This window comes from Agelaius phoeniceus, chromosome 3 (assembly GCF_051311805.1).
Source record: "Agelaius phoeniceus isolate bAgePho1 chromosome 3, bAgePho1.hap1, whole genome shotgun sequence".
NCBI lineage: Eukaryota > Metazoa > Chordata > Aves > Passeriformes > Icteridae > Agelaius > Agelaius phoeniceus.
The window spans coordinates 3,058,193-3,073,749 of record NC_135267.1 but is presented as its reverse complement, the minus strand read 5'-3'; the positions used below and the strand labels follow the sequence as shown (position 1 = coordinate 3,073,749).

The 15,557-nt window shown below is 44.4% G+C and overlaps 1 protein-coding gene across 9 annotated transcripts in view; it reads right to left on the bottom strand.

The window, feature by feature from the left end:
* The window catches only part of HMBOX1 (homeobox containing 1), a 123,055-nt gene that overhangs the window by 53,892 nt on the left and 53,606 nt on the right, over positions 1–15,557 (bottom strand). For all 9 annotated transcript variants that reach the window (XM_077176484.1, XM_054630558.2, XM_054630561.2 and 6 more), the window contains 2 exons: positions 8,842–9,321; positions 6,684–6,769 (listed from right to left, as the gene is read on the bottom strand). In XM_077176484.1, coding sequence (XP_077032599.1) covers positions 6,684–6,769; positions 8,842–9,308 — 553 coding nt within the window. In that variant the 5' untranslated portion in view covers positions 9,309–9,321. The remainder of the gene's footprint in view (positions 1–6,683; positions 6,770–8,841; positions 9,322–15,557) is intronic.

The window sequence follows — 15,557 nt, the reverse complement described above, 5'->3', positions numbered from 1 at the left end:
TCAAGTAACTGTGGAAGCACACAAGTTAATAGCAGAAGAAGGCAGTGTAAGTTGATAACACTCTTAGCTCCAGCCTAGCTGAAATCCTGCCATCTGCATGCCTGATCACCAGTGCAAAGTCCAAGGTTTGAAAATGTGCAGCTCTTGACCTATTATGATTTATAAAAGCCATTTCTTGTCCTGGGCTGTGGGACACAAAGGTTTGTGTCTCACTGCTTTTGGCTGCCCTGCTCCCATTAATTAATCACTGGGTAACAGCTCCAGTCATTTACTTGTTGTTTACTATGGTCCACTTACACTCATTGCAGGGAATTAGTGTGTGTTGAGTGTCTGGATAACTACCTAAGATACAAACACAAAGCACTGGTAGATAAAAATTATAAATAGAGATTAAATGTCTGCCATGAGTGGAAAATCTGAATCGTGCTCAAGAGGCTGCCTGACACTGTCACACGTGGCACAGATGTCACCACTCCAGACAATGTGCTCAAGGACAGGGCACAGCAGCAGGAGCCAAAAAACTCAAGCTGGGCCTTGCCATGTCCACTTTCATGGAATCACAGAAAAATTTGAGTTGGAAAGACCTTTAAAGGTCATTTAGTCCAACACACCCTGCAATGAGCTGGGACATCAACTGGATCACATTGTTCAGAGCCCTGTCCAAGCTGACCTTGAATGTTTCCAGGGATGGGGCAGACACCAATTTCCTGACCAACCTGTGCTATCCTCATTGTAAAAAGCTTCTTTCCACAAATTATGCACTGTCCCAATGTCCTGAACTGCATCAAAGTTCTCCCAAACAGAGCTGGATCTGTGCTGGGATCCTTTTTGTGGCTGTCATTTAGCCACAGCAGCTGAGCCTGTGACCTACTGCAAGTCCTCACAGTTCATAAAGCTGCTTCTGAAAAATGTTTTTAAGGCATAAAATTTATCTGTACCTCAGCAAGGTTGAGGCCTCAAAACTATCCCAACAGCTTGACCAACCCAAGGTCACATGCAAAGTCTTTCAGAAGAACTCATCCAGGGTCTGCCAGATCCCAGTGCTGCGGGTTCCAAACCCATCCTTAACTCCTTTCATTGTAAAAAATCCAAAGTCCTGAAATTGTCATGTCAGAGTTTCTTGCATCTCAAGTGGGTTTCACACAGCTGACTCACAGGACAGAGATCACCAGGACCCTCCTGTCCCACTGTCTCTAATCACACTCTGTTTCAGGGAACTGCACTGGCAGTAAAAAAGAAATCACCCTGCTGCCAGAAACAACTGATGAAATAACTTCTCTGGAGTACTGAAAATCCAGCTGAGCTGAGGAAATTCACTCTCCAAGTGAAGCAGGGACCTCAAGGAGGGCTCTGGGCTCAGCATCAGCAGGGCCAGGAACACACCTGGTTATGGACACCAGCAGTTTTCTCACAGAAAACACTGCAGGAATGTGCTATCCACAAAGGATTATTGCAGCTCAGATGCTGACTGCTTGTGTCACACTCACTCCTTCCCACAGCAGGTCACACCTCCCAGTGATAAACAAACCAGTCTGTGCTCACTCCCCTGGCCAGCCCTGCTGTCTCCTACACAACTGATTAGGGGAGAGTTTCCCCTTCAAATATATGAAATAAATGGCAAAATACATCATCAAGAGAAGGCCACTGCTATGTGCAGCTCAAATCTGCTCGTAACCCTCAACTCTGCTATTCATCAAGTCTGACTTGAGAACTGGTTTTCACCTTCACTGATAGATTTGTTCAGCAGCTCTGCTTTGCATTTCTTTAATGTTTCTTTCAGGAGAGGTTTTTAGAAGCACCTGGAATACGTCAGAGCCGGGAGAAGAAAGTTAACTGACTGTGTTTTAATTCTTCACTTTGTAAGCAAAGTCCCAGATTCAGAGAACAAGTGCTTGCAAAGGACATCTATCAATTTAGGAGATTAGCACAGCTTGTTTACAGAAAACCTGCAAAGATCAAAATCATAAAAAAAAAATCTCTGTGTTGTCTTGAGTATTAAGAAAAAAACAAAACAAAAAGGAAGGAAAATGTTTCTGAAAATGCAGCTTCATGCCATTTGAGATGATCAATAATTCAGGAATTTTCTGAATTCTCTTCAGAGTGGAACTAGTTAAGTTTCCCTGTGTATTGGCATTTGCTCAGCATTCCTGTGTGTGGGTTCCAAACCTGTGGGGATTTTATTTGTTCCAGCAGTGCTCCAAGGCTGCCCTCCACTGCACGTGTGTTTAGCATAAACTAAAGCCAAGTCCTGGAGATCTCCTATCAATTAAGGCAGAGACAGGAGGACAGGGCTGGGTTGTACAAGCAGAATAATTGGGAAGGGTACCAGAACTGCACCCTGGAAAGCTCTGTGTGTATTTAAAAACAACCCAAAAAATTACTTCTGTGTTTTACTGCTGATGGGTTTGGGGGTTTTTTTAATGGTAGTTTGGGTTTTATGTTTTTAAGAACTGAAAAAACTGAATTGAAATTTTTGCTCTGTAACTTCAGGAAAATAAGGGTGGCTTTTTTTATTCCTTCCCTCCCTATGTGTAAAAAGCAGGAAAGGCAATATTTCCAAACCTTGCAGAGGCATCATCCATCAAACCACTTCAGCCCATCTGCAGAGGGCTCATCCCTGTGCTCTCCTCCCTCTCTCCTTTACTGTAGAACAGAGACACATCAGCTCCTGAAAATGTTTCCCCACCCTCCATCTAACTTTGGAAGCTCAGACAGCATCTCTGAGAGAAGTTTACATTTCTCTCTTCATCCTCTGCCTCCTGACCATAATAACCTGGCGCCCAAGTACAATTCTTGTGGCAATTTAAGCAAATTCCACACGACTTAAAATTAAATTTGATAAAAATTTGGCAGCTCACCTGCCCCAAGTGGGGCTGAACCCCCAGCCCTGAGCAGGCTGCAGTGATGTTAAAAGGAGCTCCAAACACCAGGAGAGGAAATTCCGCAGGAACTATTATTAGCTCCTGTTTATACTGTCATTTTTCTTATCAGTAGGAGATTATTTATACAGAGCCCAACCCAAGTGCTTCTTGTTTATCTTATTACAGACACCATTAAAAAAGTTTCTATAAAAAGCAGCTCCTGTTTTTAGGACCAGCACTAGTAAGTGTTATGCTAAGTTTTTGCTGCTTATCAATCATTCTTTATTTTCAAGTCACTTTTTAATACCCTGTTACTATTTTTCAACCTGCCCTGTCCTCTCCATACACCAGGCAGCCCTGTAGAATGTCTTCCAGGTTTAATTTTTCCTGTCAGATTCATTATCTAAATGACTTTTAGAGTTTCTGGTAATTTTATAAGGATTAAGAGAGCCTCAGCATTTTTCTACTGCAACAGCTGACTTTAACCCTCAGCTCTGTGTTCCTCTCTCCTGCATCCTCCCTCTCCATCACTTGCCTTGTGCTGCAACAGGAAAAACAAGAGGAAAAGCTGTTTACTGATGCAGAAATGCTCTGTAGGACTATGGATTCTGTAAGTGCTCTGCAAGGTTAGAATTAAGATGGGAAAAAGGAGAAATGTGTTTTTGAATTAAAGTGTAGTTTGAAGAATTAGCAAAATTAGGCAAAAAGGAGGTTTTGAGGGGTCACAGCTGCAGCAGAGGTTTCTGCACCAAGGACAGAACATGGCAAGTTACAGAATGGGGATAAATAAGGTCATAAGGACAGAGGAAACAGAGAATTGGTGGAGGTTGTAAGGAAAAGTTGCCAGCAGAGGTAGCCAAGCCAAGCCACTCTCCTGGACAGAACCAGCCATAAATTTTTCATTTCTTTCTTGCCTCTTTCCCAGGGCAGAAGAGATGAAGACTAAAAGCCAATTTTTCTATTTTCCTCTTGTACAAGTAACTTTTTACAGAAAATCTTTATCAGTAAGACTAAGGCTGTAAATCCTGAGGTGATGCCATTTGGGATCACACACTCTGCAAAGCCTCTGCCTATACAAACTGGTTTTTTACTGAACCAGAAGCGATTTCCAGACATTCCTTGGGAGTCTCTTCCCCTGAAAGGGGATGTTGGAGGCATCTGAAGAATATTCCAAGTCATCCAGCACTCATCAGGCTGAGACAGCTCTGGAAGGGAGAGCCCTGGGATGCTCTGCCCCGGATCTCTGTCCCAAGATATTTCAGCCACTCCTCACCACTCCCTGCTTTGGAGAGGAAGCTGATGTTTCTCCCTGCCAGAGCTGAGCACACTCTTTAATCTGGTTTTTCCAAACATCTCTCTGAGATTTACCATTTCCCTCAGATAAGCCATTACTATGTACTTAGGGATGGCACATAAGTGCTACACATCTGCTTACACAAGGCCAGGGGTTGATTTAAAATGAATCAGCTCCCACCAAGCCCAGGGAGGATGACTGAGATGCAAAGATGCACTGGTTTCCCATGGATTTGGCTCAAAAACAAGATAATAACCCAGTGCCTTCAGCTCAGCCCCCATTCTGTCCCACTGACACCCTGCAGTATTTCTCTGGTCCCTCTGTGAGCACACTGTGGGTTGAGTGGGATGGGTGTGAAATCCAGGCAGCCACGTCTCAAGTGGATGGTTTGGTGTCATTTATTCACAGGAGGAAATAAAGAGAGCTCCCAAAAGCTAAATTCCAACTTAATGGCTACTGAAATCCAAGAGAACAGGCTCAGGATGGAAGGAGGGAAAGGATCAGGTGTGAAGAGATTGGTCTTGCCTTTCCTACAGCTTCTTGCAGGGTATCAAACACATGCATCAAGGGTTAATTATAATTAATCAGTTAATTATAGTTAGATCCATTCCTTTCACTGACACAGACTTGGGTCTGGTGTGGTGATTCTGATTCAATGACCTACAACTGGCCAAAAAAACCCAAACATTGGCTCCCTTTGTGCAATTTTCCCCTCTTTGCACTCCTTCTCTTGCAGGGGAAGCCAGCCTGACTTGCTGGGTGCTACACAGAGGTTAATTCAGAGATGGGCTCTTCCAGGACTATATTCAGGCAAGGAATGAACAAAAGCAGGAGAGTGACCCACTAACTACCAAAATTTTAAAGTTCACATACAATTTAAGCAACTCAACTTATACATTAATTTTTGAAGTATTTGTGCTAACATCTGATAAGGCAAAAAACATCCCTTACATTTACATAAATTATTAATCTCATGATTTTCAGGATGAAACTGAGCCCAGGGAAAGACAAGTCATTTTATCCAGGGTCACAGAAGAGTTGGAGACATGAAAAGAATTCCTGGCTCTTTGGCTCAAGCACCAGTTTGTGCTTGCCCACCTCAACTGCTGCCATGTCTGCAAAGCCACAGCTCCCAGACAGGGGGATTCCTATGACATTTCAAATCCTGGAAATACCATAAAATAACAACTTTCCTCCTACTGCTTTGGCATTCCCAGACATCTAGCTACCTTAAAAATTACCTATTTCAAGATTTTTATCTAAGCTTGGGTTAAAAAGTTAACGAATCTTAGAGGTGTAACATGGGACTGAGCTTTCTGAACTTTATCATCAAATCTTCATCCTCAAGAAAGGGCTGGAGTGAATCCAGGGCAGGGAACGGAGCTGGGGAAGGGGCTGAAGCACCAGGAGGGGCTGAGGGAGCTGGGAAAGGGGCTCAGCCTGGAGAAAAGGAGGCTCAGGGGGGACCTTGTGGCTCTGCACAACTCCTGACAGGGAACAAGGGACAGCATGAGAGGGAACAGCCTCAAGCTGTGCCAGGGCAGGTTCAGGTTGGATATTGGGAACAATTCCTGCCTGGAAAGGGCTGTCCAGCCCTGGCACAGCTGCTCAGAGCACGGGTGGAGTCCCCATCCCTGGAGGGATTTAAAATCCCTGTGGATGTGGCACCTGGGGACACAGATCAGTGGTGGCCTTGGCAGGGCTGGGGGAGGGATCAGACTCAATGGTCTTAGAGGGCTTTTCCAACCAAAATGATTCTGAGGTTGTTCCAGGCAAGGCCTGTGTGCCTGGAAGGGAGAAATAACAGCACCTCACCCCATGGAGGAGCAACAGGACTTTGTTACCCTCTCTGTAAAGCTCAGGGAACACACCCAGGGAAGAAGTGGCACCACTGCAGTGAGTTCACCTGTCTGGATGTGAGAGAGAAGGCTCAGGGCACAGGGCACCCAGAACTGCTGCTCTTTCCAGGCAAAACCTGAACTGGTCTGGTCATCCCCCAACATCCCTCTGGATTTTCATTAATTGTGACTCAAAGGATGGATAAAACTTTCAACTCTCATCCTCCCAACTCCTGGCTGCAGTGGTACCAGCTATAGCTGTGTCTCCTGACTATTCATATACTTTTTAATATATAAATACACATTTCTCTCTCTCTCTCTCCATACCCAGAGATGCAGATATGCATCTATTTGCCGCACTCAACAACAATTTAAGAATTAAGGAAAACCGTTTTCATTTTAAGATAAGAACTTCAGGCTTTATTATAATGCTGTAAAATAAAATCTGCCAGCACAAGCCACAGGAAAAAAAAAAAGAAAAAAAAAAAAGTGATTCACTGGGGAAGTTCCATGATGTGCAGGACAATGGGTCTTAAATCAAAGGCATACATTATTATGACTAAGCTGACAGATCTGCACTGCAATGCAGAAAGCCAAGTGATATTCCAACATCTGCACCCTGCTCAGACAGGCAGTTCAGACACAGAGATTCCCAAAATGAGGAAAGGACTCCCCTCCCCGAGCTCTTACCTGTTACCTGTGCAACAACTGCTTGGGAAATTCTGCGGTTGGCGAGGAAGGCTTTGATTTCCTCCTTTATCACACTGCTGTCCCTCCTACCAAAACAAAACAACAACAGGACACACAAAAAGAGGGACAGACCAAAGTGCACCTGCAAGATGCAAAATGCCTTTATTTCCTTTATTCAGGGGGCAAGGAGTGGGGAAGGCTGGCATTAAAACAGCCCAAGTGCCTCAGTGCTGGACACTTCTTTTAACAAGTGTCACGTTTGATCAAAGTACCATAGCAGGAGAATGGATGACTCATGTCCCATATAATTCATATTAGGTGCAGCACTGCCATATGGAATGTACAAAGTTTCATTACACAGGGATGAATAAATCTCTCATACCAGCATAAAAACCTCACTCATAAAAATGAGGCAGAAAAATAAAAAATAAAGGATAGCGGGGGCTGCATGGTTAGTTGCCCAAATGAATATGCATACACCAACCTCCACCAGCATCCCAAGGAAAAGATCCAAAATTTTGCAGCCTCTGTCCTCACACCCCCTCCTTCAGTCCCCTACTTAGTCCAGAGCTTGCACTGAATGAACTGAGGTTTTTGTGTCATTTTTACAAGGTCTGCACAGGTAGTTCAGAAGGGGCTAAAACTGTGCTAAAAGCAAATAAATTGGAGGTTGCAAAAGTACTGTGATACACAGCAAATTTCAACTGCAATAAACACATACTTTGCCCCTCCTCTTCCTCTCTCCCTTCCTGAGAAGGGCAGACAATTAAAATGAGCCTTTATTAGGCCTTATGAGACATTTTCCTTCCCCTTCTCCCCTCCTGCCCCAGCTGCATTGAAGGCAGACTCAAGCTTGCAAACGTAAATGCAAAATGAATGCTGTGCTGTGGGTTCATTTTTATTTCTGTACCCAACACTCATCATCCATATGCCTGCAAACACAAGCAATTTCAGTTTAAATAAGCACTAAAAGCATTACCTGAGACTCACTGCACAGGAACCCAAACCTCAGCCATGGGAACTTGGCACTCTGCTGTACTCACCCCCTTCCTGCACAATTCCATCATCCTGCAGCCGACAGCAAATGAGGTTGATCGGCTTTTCTTACTGCTCATCTCTAATCCTCTCCCCCAAAAGCCACATCTTTCCCTGAAATCTCCAAACTACTTCCAACACATTTCCATTCTGGAGCTTATGGACTCCAGTCCTCCCACAGGTACTTCAGGAATAGTGTAGTTTTGGGGGGGGGGGGGGGGGGGGAAATAAATTCCAACATTATGACCAAAATTGTTTGGAGACATTTGGCCTTTCCTCTTAACTTCTTTGTGCTCTCAAAGCCCACTGACTGACTTTCATCCTCAGGAGTATAATCCCCTCCTTTCATCTTTGCCATAATGCTGAAAAGAAAGCTTCTAAAAGTAAAGGAAGGTCAGCCCTGAAAAAAAACCACCCCAAAGGCTCTCAGAGAAAACTTCTGCTTCTTCATTATTTGTATTTTTCTGCATCATTCTGCAAATCCCTGCCACAAACTATAAACAAACAGCATGCATCCTCTCCAGATCCCACTGGAAAGCACTGACCAATCCATGCTGGATTCCCTACTCTCCCTCTATATGGAAGGAATTACAATGGGTGTGAAATAGTGGAGAAGGAGTCATGTGAATTGATATTTGATCAGAATCCTAAATAAAAGTAAAAGAGTGCTCTAATATCAATCCAAATTTTTGGTATAGCACTGGAAAAATTATTTCAACAGTCAGACTGTGGGACTGGGGCTGCTTCCACAAGGCAAGTGAGAGGTTCTGGGATGGTGACCCTTGGAGCACTTGAAGGAAGAACTGCCTGAAGCAACTGCCTGATGCTCTCCTGACCATCATTATCATCATCATCATCATCAAATCCTCATGGAATGGTGTGGGTTGGAAGAGACATTTCAGGTCATTTAGTCCAAACCTACTGTGATAAGCAGGGGTATCTTCAACTAGAACAGGTCGCTCAGAGCCCTGTCCCACCTGACCCTTAATATTTCCTGGGATGAGACATCCACCACCTCCCCGGACAACTGTGCCAGCATTTTACCACCTCATTTGAGCAATCTTCCAACACACCCACTGCTGCACTTCTCACCTCCACACCTTTTACAGAGACCATCACTCACCTCATCAGCTCCTCCACTTTGTCGTCGATGTCCAAGTCCTCCTCGGAAGCCTCGAAGCTGTAGGACCTCTGGGCCAGGCTGTTGGCCAGGGGGTAGCGGGTGGGCGACATCTTCCCGTTGAAGGCAGACAACCTCTCGTTACTCTCCCTCCCGTTCTGATTCGTAGTGCAAGGCTGTGGGGAGGTGTCGTAACTGTTGCTCGGGGACGGGGACATCCCGGAGTGCTGCGTCTGCGTGGAAGCCGTGGCCGTCGAGGACGATGCCGGCACGTTGTTGGTGCTGTTGCCGTAGGAGCCGCCTCCGTAGCCGGATCTTCTCCCGAATTTGTCGCTGTGCTCTTGGTCCAGACGGTCCAAGGTTTCCAGGGCGTGCAGGATCTCATGCCTGGTCATTCCCGTGCGTCTCAGGCGCTGCAGGAGGTCGATCTGCTCTATGGTGAATCTTGGCTCGTCTGTGTAGTGAGACATGGTTTCCAGCAGGCTGGAAATGAGGGAAAATACAAAATATGTCAGTTCAATAGTTCTACGTGGTACGTGGAAGGTACTTTATAAATTCTAGTGCAAATCACAGCAAAATCCACCTCCAATCAACTTCAGCTGGACACCTGCCATGAATGCCAATCTCAGTACACAGCAGAAGGGTTCATTTTCCTTGGAGTGCTCCAACAGCATTGCAGACCTCTCCCTACATTCCCCACACCTGCACCAACCCTGCAGTTTGTGCCCTTTTGTGCTCTATGGTGAATCCTTGGCTCGTCTGTGTAGTGAGACATGGTTTCCAGCAGGCTGGAAATGAGGAAAAATACAAAATATTTCAATTCAATAGTCCTACATGGCACGTGGAAGGTACTTTATAAATTCTGGCAGCTCCAAAATCCACCTCCACACGGCAGCTCCAAAATCCACCTCCAACCAACCTCAGCCAGACACCTGCCATGAATGCCAATCTCACTACACAGCAAAGGGTTTCTTTTCCTTGGAGTGCTCCAACAGCATTTCAGACCCCTCCTGACATTCTCCACACCCTGCAGTTTGTGCCTTTTTTTTTGTTTTTGATAAACCACAGCTACAGAGACTGTGGTTGCTCAGTAATTATGGCTGCAACTTGATCCCAGACAAAATTTTGCCCAGTGTTAAGTACCCACCAGACAGGAATCTCAGATTTCTGTGAGGGCCACAGATCTGAGTTTTTCTGGACAAGTTTTCACCAGTTACGACATGAAATTTATGAATCTCTACTCTTTCAAATCTTAACTACAAAGAGTTCAAGTTGCCCTAACTTTTGTTGCTACCTTGAAAAAAAAAGAAGATAAAAACACACCCAGCGGAAATTCTGGTGGCCTGTAGGACCCAAGTTGATTTGACTGAAGTTGGATTTCTGAAGTTAGGAACTTTTGAACCTGGAATGTTGTCACAGACTGCCTGCCCTGACAAGGAAAAGTGCAGCACATCCAATTACTCCTGAGCTTTCATTTAAAGAAATAAGTCTTCAGCTTTTTCTCCTCTAAAGATTGGCTTCTTAGGTAACTTGACCATCCTGGTGGCTCAACAAAATCATTTTTAACTCCTAAACTTCCCAAGGTGCCAGAACAATGAATATTATTTGCTGCAAAGCCCAGAAATGGAACTGAAAAAAATCCCAGTATGCTCCCTTAATCGCGCTTCATTCCTAAGTCTCCTGGGTACAGATCCAAATGTCACACAAAAAACAAGATCTCCTCCTTCAGAACTCTGGATCTTGAGAAGAAGGGATGGCAGATGGAGGGCAGGCAGAACTTGGCAAGCAGAATATGGCATTTTCCATCCTTCTCGGGAATCTTCTCGTGAGTCAAGGGTTTATTGCCATTCCTGCAGGAGAGCAGGGTGAAGAGATCGCTCAAACTCCAGGAGACGTGACAGAGCTGATGTACAATCCCCGAGAGCCAGAGCAAATCATAGCTGAGGGAAAGTCAAGGAAGAATTCCAAGGACCCTGTGAAAAAGGCTGTCAGGCTGAGAGACCTTCCAGGGCTGCCTATTCCTCCCCACAAATTTTGAGGATGACTCCTTATGTCCATTTAGAGGACACAGTCTCAAGCTACGTCAGGGAAGGTATAGATTAGATGTTAGGAAGAAATTTTTCACAGAAAGAACAATAAAGTACTGGAATATTCTTCCCAGGGAGGTGGCAGAATCACCATCTCTGGATGTGTTTAAAAAAAGACTGGGCATGGCACTTGGTGCTGTGCTCTAGTTGAGGTGTTAGGGCATAGGTTGGACTCGGTGATCTTAGAGGTCTCTTCCAACCTCATTAATCTGTGATTCTGTGATTTCTGCCCTGGCACAGAGAAGTTCCTAACAGGAGTCATGGAATGACTCAAGATCCATAGTTGGGGCTGAAGAACAACACTGAGACCTGGCTTGTTGGAGTAGAGCTGAAGTAGAGCTGTAAAGACAAAGCCAGGATACACAAATCCACAAAAATGGCACTTGCAGCCTGGGAAATACAGAAATGAGAAGAAAATCTCATCTTTGCCCTCATCCAGCAACTACTGAGCTCCTTAGATTGTTTTGTGGGAGAAGGAAGCAGGAGGACAATGCAAGGGGATGACTCCCATCCAAGAAAATGCCTGTGTGAGAAGACAGACGTTCTACATCCACATCAGCGCTTCAGCCCAACGGGAATGTGCTGTCCTCCGGAAAACTGATTACTGGAAACGTCCAGGCCATTTAAAATTTTCCAAGACAAGCACCCAGACTGTTGAACCACAGGAGGGCACGGCAGGCAATGCAGCAGTCGACCTGCAACTGACTGGAATTGTAACAACCCCAATTTGGAAGTGGCATCCCAGGCTGAGACCTTCGGAGCTTGGCGGGGAGCATTTGGAACCAGACGTTGTGTTCCAGGTTTGGCCTGTGGAGGAGGCAGGGCTGCTCCATCCTCCTCTCCCAGCTTTGGGAGAAGTGTCACAAGGACTTACTGACTCATCACAGCCAGCTCTGAGCAGCACCATTTTCAAGCAGAAAAACCTCTTTAAACATCTGGCCTTGAGGTGGTTTCCACTGGATACGCCAGCTCACCCTTCCTCAGGGCAACACCTGGTTTGGGCATTTCTTACTGATGTTTCTAATGTCACCATTTCCCAGATCATTTATCTGTCAATACCAAGTTTCATGTGCTCAGGTTCTTTGTTTGAACTGGAGAATTTAATGAGCCAGAGCCTCCAACCAGAATTACCTCCACTCTTCAACATTTAATACTAAAGCATACTTTAAATTATTTAATCATTAATTTATCACAGACGCAGAAACCCAGAACTTTTGTCCTTGTAGCCCCGTGAACTAAAAAACTCCCATCTGACAAAAGCAAGACTTTCCAGATGGCTTCAAGAATGTCAAGCAACACAGAATCATGGAATTACAGAAGGGTAATTGAAAGGGGCTGTAAAATCATTTAGTTCCACCCCCTGCCATGAGCAGGGACAGCTTCCACTATCCTGGGGTGCTCCAAGCCCTGTCCAGCCTGGCCTTGGACACTTCCAAGGATGGAGCAGCCACAGCTTCTCTGGGCACCCTGTGCCAGGGCCTCACCACCTCCTGCAGCAGTCGGTGGCCATGGCCAGCAACTCTCTCTAAAATTTGGGTGTCATTCCCAATTTGTCTGAAGTGCCAGGGCTCAGCTCCTGGATCTGGGTGCCCAGGCCAAATTAATCTCCTTTAGTAAATTACACACAATGATTTGGTGAATCCTAAGTGTCCCTTAGTGAATTCCAGCTAACGAAGTACAGAGTTCTCAGATGCAGGGGCAGGGGTTGACCTCTTGTTGCTCGTGGCCTCAATTTGTCCCTCTTTGACACAGCTGAGCTTGTGCAGGAATTTCAATTCACAAGGATGCAAAAGCTGCTGGGAAAGGCCACCCTCTGCCCCAAGAATAAGATATTCAGTGATTTCCAACTTGTGTTCTGAAGTCCTGTTCATCAATGGACTTTAAAGCCTTGCAGAAAGTAATGTAAGAGCAGCAAACTTAATGTCAAATTAACTCCATGATACTGTATTTAACACAAGCACTGGAAAAATGTGGACAAATTGAAAAAAAAAAAACCCAAACTAAAATCAATTTTCTGCTTGTCTGTCCATGCAAACAATTAGTCCAGCCCTCTATAACGTTTAAGGCAACTTCTGGGTAATTTTTAAGAGGTAAGAACACCAAAATTAGAGTATTTCCCTGCTGGTCTCACTAAAGTCATACAGAGATGCCCAAAGTGCCTTGCTTATATTTGCACATTCAGTAAATATTGCACTGACACATCTCATTGGTCTTCTTGATCTGGAACTCCTGTTCCCATCTTCATGTGCTTTTCTACACAGCCATGAGATCTAGAAATAATGCTCCTGAGGGACTTTTAGGATTGAAAACAGCTGCAGGAACTTGGAATTTTCCATTAAAACCCCAAAACAAATATTGCAAAATGTGGTATTATTGAACATGTTCCAACATTGCCAACTATCCACAACTTTTTAATGAGTAACTACAGCAAGCATTATTTCAAACTGTTACTCGAGCAGGGCTTTGGTTATTTTCCCTTTTTAAAATATTTTAATAAACTTATCCTGTTTAAAGATCAATTTACAAAGCAGTTAATTAAATCAACCATTTTAGAATCACCCTAATTTCATTCACCTCATTAATGAGTGAATATTCTCCAGCACTTCATCCCCCCCACACACTGCAGTAAGAGCCTCTTATCCTCCTGCACTCCTCTGGCTACCTGTAATTCAATTTATTTCCCTCTCTTTTTCCTTTTGAAATACAATCAACTGCAAAAGCAGCAAGGAAGAAAATAAGATAGAGACAAGCAGAATGATTGGGGGGTAGAGAAGAAAATCAGGATGGAAAATATTTTTCCTGAGAACAGGTCTGTGGACTGACTTTGCTGTAGGCAAACTTTGCTGCCTGTGTAGCAAAATATCCTCTACATCCCATGCTTTATCTGCTATCAATACTCTCACCACTGACAATGGGCTGTCAAATTTCCTTGGGGAGACACCCAAAAAAAGGTGAGATAACCAAGGGAGAACAGCTGTAAATTTTTTCTCCCTGAAATTTTGCAAGCAAAACCTCTGCAAATTTCTAATTAAGCTCAAAACTAAAAGTGACTGATTTTTTAACAACTAAATCTTGCCCTTTAAGACAAAGTTTCTTTAAGTTCTGGCAGAAAAAAATAATCTAAGTAGCCTAAAATATCAAATTTATTTACATTCCTTACACTAAGTTGGCAATCATCCCCCCAAAAGATGGTCCAATTGTACCATTCTAAAGCATTAAAACTTCATGGTCATCTTTCACAGCTCATCCACAAGCAACCTGAGGTACCTGAATATCAGACTGAAGGGAGAACTCTAAGGAGGTGAATAAAAAGGAATTTATTTCCAGCCCAAACCCACAGATATAAAATATCCAGCAGGTCCCAACCAGCCCAGTGCAGCACCACTCCTCCCCTTCTGAGGGGACTTTGTGGAGTGGAGGCTGTTCAGGGGCTGCTCTCACCAGCACTGCCTGTCCTTCTCACTCCATCAAGGTTTATTTAACCTCTTTTTTTTAAAAAAAAATTAATTTCACCCTTTGGATGTGGGGTTCCCTCCCCAGTTTGACTGTACTGTCCAGTTGTACCATTCTAAAGCATTAAAACTTCATGCTCATCTTTCACAGCTCATCCACAAGCAACCTGAGGTACCTGAATATCAGACTGAAGGGAGAACTCTAAGGAAGTAAATAAAAAGGAATTTATTTCCAGCCCAAACCCACAGATAGAAAATATCCAGCAGGTCCCAACCAGCCCAGTGCAGCACCACTCCTCCCCTTCTGAGGTGACTTTGTGGAGTGGACACTGTTCAAGGGCTGCTCTCACCAGCACTGCCTGTCCTTCTCACTCCATCAAGGTTTATTTAACCTCTTTTTTTAAAAATTAATTTCACCCTTTGGATGTGGGGTTCCCTCCCCAGTCTGACTGTTCTGATCTCCAGTGGGGATATATGGCCAGAGTGCTCTCTTCCCTTATTTTCCTGCAATGTAGAGAGAAAAGCAAGGAAAAACACATCAAGGGTTTCTCACCTACTCTCACAGCCCAAGCCCACGCTGATACAAGAATCATTTACCCAACACTTAACTTTCTAGGTGATGGAGCACAGCAGAATAATCCCATAAAAACAGCTACGAGTTAAGTCCATGTCCAATTGAACTCGCAGAAGTTCAAAGCAATTCAATTACCCGTTTGGGAATAAGGCCAGACAGCAGCCTTAACACCTCTAACACTTGAGAAAATGGCTCTGGACCCTTTAATGATCACAAGAAATCATTTTTTCCACTCTTCTACTCACTGTAGATGAGTAGGAAGCACTCTAGCATCACTGAGGAGATGCTCTTCTGCAGAGGTCCTTCTCCATTCCCATTAAAATTCACAGCTTTATCTAATAAGCAAAGCTTAAGACTTACAAAACCAGTTGAGCTTTCTGCTGTAAGACCTATATTTGATATAATCTGCATAATATGGATGTGGGCAAGAGCCAAAGTGTTCAGAACAGGATCCTAAGTCTGGTAATTGGTTTAAGAATGATTCTGATCGAGTCCCATCAACTGAGGAGAGCAGGATGAGGAGAGATGCCAGCATTTCCCCTTGTCTGACACACAGCACAGGGTAGGACACCTCTGCACTGCACTGGCCTGCTCACAGGGACATCC